This window comes from Scardinius erythrophthalmus (genome assembly GCF_964197995.2).
Source record: "Scardinius erythrophthalmus genome assembly, chromosome: 16".
In the NCBI taxonomy this organism is placed as follows: Eukaryota; Metazoa; Chordata; class Actinopteri; order Cypriniformes; family Leuciscidae; genus Scardinius; species Scardinius erythrophthalmus.
The window spans coordinates 9,724,807-9,730,806 of NC_138236.1; the positions used below are offsets into that span (position 1 = coordinate 9,724,807).

At 37.7% G+C, this 6,000-nt stretch overlaps 1 protein-coding gene across 5 annotated transcripts in view; it reads left to right on the forward strand.

Moving 5' to 3' along the window:
- The window catches only part of rbms3 (RNA binding motif, single stranded interacting protein), a 151,713-nt gene extending 146,080 nt beyond the window's left edge, over nt 1–5,633 (forward strand). For all 5 annotated transcript variants that reach the window (XM_081389112.1, XM_081389114.1, XM_081389113.1 and 2 more), the window contains 3 exons: nt 1,022–1,105; nt 1,401–1,528; nt 2,617–5,633. In XM_081389112.1, coding sequence (XP_081245238.1) covers nt 1,022–1,105; nt 1,401–1,528; nt 2,617–2,620 — 216 coding nt within the window. In that variant the 3' untranslated portion in view covers nt 2,621–5,633. The remainder of the gene's footprint in view (nt 1–1,021; nt 1,106–1,400; nt 1,529–2,616) is intronic.
- Nucleotides 5,634–6,000: the final 367 nt, after the last annotated feature.

A 6,000-nucleotide genomic window follows, 5' to 3' on the forward strand; every position in this document is an offset into this window, starting at 1 on the left:
ACATTGATTTGTACTTAAGTATTTTCAAAGTGAAAGGCAATTAAAAAAAGGTCAAACTTTGTTCTTAGCTTTTGAAATTAATCAAGTGAACTAAAACCAATAACCTGAAACCTTTTACCTGACATTGTTAAATGTTAAACACAGCCAAACCTGATTTTATAGCTGAATCAAGTTGTTTGTCACAGTGTTATTGTTAACTTAAAGAGAACTGGTTTGTAGACTGATCACTGAACATGTTTGCACTCAAGTTCATATACAATATTGGTTTAATTAAACATTAATAAAGGTATAACTCAGCCATATATTTTTAATAAGAGGATAGATTTACGTCATTGAGCAGTAAAATATGTACTTTGGATCTTGAAGGGCTGAATGAAATTGTAAATCATTAGAAATGTAATGAGTAAAAGTACAATTATTCATTTTTAATAGTACTTAAGATTAAGAAAAAAGGATTCAACTTACAGAAGTAGTGAAAACAGATTTGCTATCGTTCATCCTCCATCTCAAAGAGATTCTTTATGGAGCCCCTGAAGAGACATGGTAATGAGAAAAAATATACTTCATTGTTCACTCTAAAAAGTATTGCATCCCCCCTCACTCGCAAAAGCATTAAAATATAGTTCATATTTTTGCGAGCGAACGCAAAGTTTGTCAGGGAAACAAAACTTTTCTCAGCAAATTTATTGAAATATTTTTTTCCCCTCACATCTCTTCCATTTTTTTCCGTCACCATGTCCCCTTCGGGGCTTCATATTTTTGAGCAAATTAGCTTTTGATGTACAAGTGCCACAAGTTACACTGTAATATGCAGCAGCAACTCCGCACATGTGATGCAAAATCTTACATCTGATTGGGTGGTTAGTTTTCTCATCAGACAGACAAATAAAATCAACAAGGACTTTAGAAAAAAAAAAAAATAGCTCTAACATAGGACAAATGTTTGTCCACAATGTGAATAGGTCCGTAGGAATGCACTGTTTGTTGTGTGTGTGAACTGACTGTGTGTGTTTTGTTGCAGTACATGACTGCGGCTGCTGCTCCTATGCAGGGGACCTACATTCCCCAGTACACTGCGGTGCCTGCCTCAGCTGTCTCAGTGGAGGTGAGTTTCTGGGTGACTGCAAATCCATTCACTGCTCCAACTGATTAGATGAGCGCTGCTAATTGAAAATGTGGGGATCAGTTGCCTTGGGCCAAAATCCACCCACAACTTCAGTAGTGCCTTCTATTCCAGCTTTACAAGGCTTGACTCCAGTCTGGAGCGCGTCTTTAAGTTCAGTCCTGTCTGAGTACCCAAACACAGCCCTACGGCCTTCTTTTTTCTGGAGGCGGTTAAACGGTATTTTTGTTTTTTTTGTGAGGGGGCATCCTGTAATTATGACATCATATCCTTCCAGGGAGTGGTGACGGAGGCTTCTCCACAGAGCGTTCCTCCTTCATCGCAGGACGGTAGCGGTCAGCAACAGGCTCTGGGTGTGGACAACACCAGCGATCACGCGCCCACCTACTCTTTTCAGCCCGCCAAGTGAGTTCGAGAGACACTTCACTTTGATAAGATGAATAGGAGACAAAGTATCTTGTTCCCATATGCATGATTCATCAAGCACACAACGTTTTTACAACATTGCACTTCGGTTGCAGTTAGGGGACAACATTTTTATAAAGAAATCAAATGTGTATTATTTAAAAAATATATATGTATATATCACAACAAAACCTAAATGACCAGAAATAACCAGCTCCAGTTTTCTGAAAGAAATTAATGCTTTTATTCAGCAAGGATGTATTAAATTGATCAAAAGTTAGAGTGAAGACATTTATAATTCTATTTCAAATAAATGCTGTTCTTTTTTAACTTTCTATTCATCAGAGAATCCTGAAAAAAATAATCATGGTTTCCACAAAAATATTAACTGTTTTCAACATTGATAATAATAAGAAATGTTTCTTGAGCACTAAATCAGCCTATGAGAATGATTTCTGAAGGATCATGTGACACTGAAGCGTAGAGTAATGATGCTAGAAAAATTCAGCTTTGTCATCACAGGAGTAAATTACATTATAAAATATATTAAAAATAGAAAACCGTTATTTTAAATTGTATTAATATTTCACAGTATTACTATTATTACTGTATTTTGATCAAATAAATGCAGCTTAAGACTTTCTAACCCCAAACTTTTGGACAGTAGTGTCAAAGAAAGGTTACATTTTGTTTCCAAATACATCTCATTTAATTTTATACAACCAAAATAAAACATTTTGGAAACAGTGCTAAAGCAAAACTGTAACCTTTGTAGAGCCTTTTATTTAGATTTGAACATAATCTGTGCATTCCTAAAATGTTTCAATGCTAGCAACGTCATAACATTTCTGGGGAAAAAATGCATGTTTTACACTACCAAATCGTTGTATATGAAGTATGGAGGATAAAAACGGCAGCAACATTTTTATGACTTGAAAATAAAGCTGGGCTTGGAGGTCAAGCTGAATTTTTATTTAGCTCAATAAATGCTGTTGTTATTGGGCCTTCGGGACTAAGTGATGATCCATGAGTGAACCTTGAATTGTATCCAGTATGCTTTTCAAACTCTCGTCTTCTCATTGGTTCAGATAACCAGAGGAGATGCGGGGCGTTGAGGTGACTGCGTTGCCTTGAGACTGGGGGACTGCGACGAGGGAACATTGAAGACAAGAGCGCAAGAGATAGGAAAACACGTTTGTGTCTACTTTTGCACAAGCATCTAAAAAAAAAAACAACAACAAACAATTTATTTAACACCTGGCCCACACCGGAGGACCTTTGGAGAGCTCACAACCAGACAGGAAAAGAGAGAAATGACGTCTGGGAGATTGAGCCTACTGTTAATCGGCTACCCGAAAAAACTTTACCTTCATGAAGTGAACGAATTCAAACAAGTACAAGTTTTCCTATTCTTTTTTTGAATGTGCAGGTAGGTTTTCAGAAACAGTGGGTTTTTCTATTAGACGAGGAAGCACGTTCTTGTAAAACAATGAGTGAAGGAGCAAAAGAAGTCTTCCTCGGATTCTAAGCTACTATTACTTTTCTTTTTTTATGAGTTAGATTTTAGTTTTCTAGAGAATATTAATGTTTTTTCATCTTTGTTGCCTTAATTTCGAGAAACATCTAAGACTTTTTCCTGTTTGAACTGAACAGACTGACGAATGCAGTGAAAATGGCCTGACAAGGAAAGGAAAATTACCTGTATAAAGCATAGAAAGAAGAGAGAGGTCTCCTTGAGACGTTTTAAATTATCAGTGGTGACTATGTGTTTAAAAGAGAGGACAGACAAAAAAAATATTGTGGTCATGATGATGATGATGATGATTAAACAGAGTTGCATTTTTTTAGAAACAGAGGAAAAAATGTTAATCCACTGCATCATGGGAAATGCAGTTTATTGTGTAGTGCAGATCATTTTTAATGGCATTATTGTTTTTATCTGCAATATTTTTTATGAGCTTTAAGGTGTTTTTAGCCTGCTTTGCTTGTTTCATTGCGGAAAAAAAGAAAACTAAAACAGTCAAAAAAAAAAAAAAAAAAAAAGGCAGTGCAAATCTACATAGATAAAAGCTTATGGATTAAATCGAAACGAAAAAAAAGCAAATGTGTGCAAAAAGCAATAGTAATAGGAAATTGTTGACAATTTCTTTAGTCTTTCTTAGCTGTGGATCAAATGCAGCCCATGGATGGCATATTTTATACCAAAGATGAAGAAACCCCCCTCAAGACAGTGGAGTGGATCAATTTTTTAGTTTCTTTTTTTCTATTTGAGATGTTTTGGCATATTAATTTTGTTTCAGAAGTATCCGTTTGACCTTGACGGCCAAATCTGGTACTTTAGGGTTTAAACTTCTTTCCACTGTTGCAGAATCTATGTCAATCGTTCAGTTGAGAGGCAGAAAACCACCATCACTGATTCTCATGAGTGTGATCTCCCCAGCAGAGGGCGTCAGAGAGCGGCTGAACCATCAATCATCTCGCCTCTGCCCGGCTGAATGAACTATACCTCTATCTCTGCACCTCCCAGTCGCCGACCCACGGTCGGCCACTATTAAACACGTCGCGCGTCCGTTCAGTTTGAGCTTTCTCACAAAGAAAGCCGTTTTCATCATTTCAACTTAACAGGAAGCACTCACTAGTGTATATTTAAACTCTGTGTACAGATCACTACCTCATTGAAAGCAATTTTACCATGAGGAAACACAGGAGAATGTGTTGCGGGTCATAAAACACAAGCTTTGCTCTAGGGGCACTGAGAAACATTTGCAATTAGCAGCATTAGCATGACATATTGTTCTGAGTACCTCCGTCCTTCTATGTAGATGTTTTTTGCGATCGAAACGCCTCATATTATATGCAAAGTTTCTTTAATCAACCAGATGCCATAGGAAATCTCTCGTGAAAACAACAGTCTTTACTTGAAAAACGAAGGCTCTGTCCCAAAGCCCTTGCAGTTGCCCAGATTTTGGTGACGTAATCCAGATAATAATCCGCAAGACAGCGAATACACATCGAGTTTGTTATTTGGGACAAGGTCTAAGGTGCCCATCGTCATGGGATCCGGCGGTTGCTCTGGTGCCTTGACAGCTCGGAACTAGGGTTAGAAACATCACGTGTGACATCTCGACTTTCCATATCTGAAATCTGCTTTCATTTCATCAGGCTGCCCATTCCAGAGGGGGGAAACTAGCAAACAGAAGAGTAGAAAGTGGTAACATCTCATATATTAATATATAAAACAAGGCTGCTGTCCTTTATTTACCATGAAGTAGATGTTTTCGATGCAATCTGATAGTATAAAACTCAATAGAGCATTTCAGTGATGGCGTATTTTTGTAGGCCAACCCGGAAGTTAGCATCACCCTCGTTCACTTTTGACAAAAACTCTAGTATTTTTCCATTGGCTTTTGGATTATCGCAGAAAATAAGCTCTGTGACCATCTTCACAAATGAACACAACTTTTATCAATTCTGAAGCGTGAATACAATCGCCACAAGTAAAAAGCTAAACGCACTGTAGGCTATAAACAAACTACACCCCTGTCACATAACTTAAACATCACCACCATTAAACTTCTGACAAACATTTCAGTCTGGGCGGGTATTAGTGATAAATAGTAAATATTGTATAAAACCCACTGACCTTTGGATGATGGAACCAGAAGTGCTAAAATGCTAACTCGTTTCCGGGTTTTTGGCCTACAAAAATACCTCATCCCTGCAGAGTTTCAAAACATGGTGAATTATGGACTGTCGGGTAATAAGAGTTGTCGAGGTTCTCTGGGAAAACATTCACCTGTTATTGAAGGGCCAACGATAGACATCGTGATCATTTTGATTTCTTCATGTGTTCATTTGAACGCCATCATGAACTCTTTGGTCTTGTGTTCCTACAAAATATGACCTCTATAAAAACTACATAATGATCTCAATTAGCCACTAGGGGACAGTATTAAAGCAAAGTTGGTGCATGTTATCCTCTGGGATGACTATTGCAGTGAGCTATGAGACAAGTTCACACTGTGGATTAAATCAATGCCAAGTTCACAAGACCAAGTCAGCACTGCTTCAACAAGCTAGCTTTTCGTTTTTCACCTGTTTAATCAAAAAAAAAAAAAAAAAAAAAGAGAGAGAGAGAAAAAAAGTCACTGTGTTTTGTGTCTGTCATCCACTGTCTTCTTGGAGAGTTCTTTTTATCATGTGCTCGCTGCTATCAAGCATTCAGTATTTAAGGGGACAGAGAAAACTCAGGCTGCTGTCTCTTATGAGAGGTGTGTGATGTCATTGAATGCGTTATACACTCTGCAGCCTTCATGCTTTTCATTAATGAGTGAATAAATGTGTCGGGTTTAAGCTGAAGGTTTTTCTGACTGTAGGATGGAGTTCTCATCCCATCAAACCTTCTATCCACTCGGAGGTTTTCGCTGGCTCTTATTCATTGGATGTGAGGTCCAAGCCATGCATTTTTATCT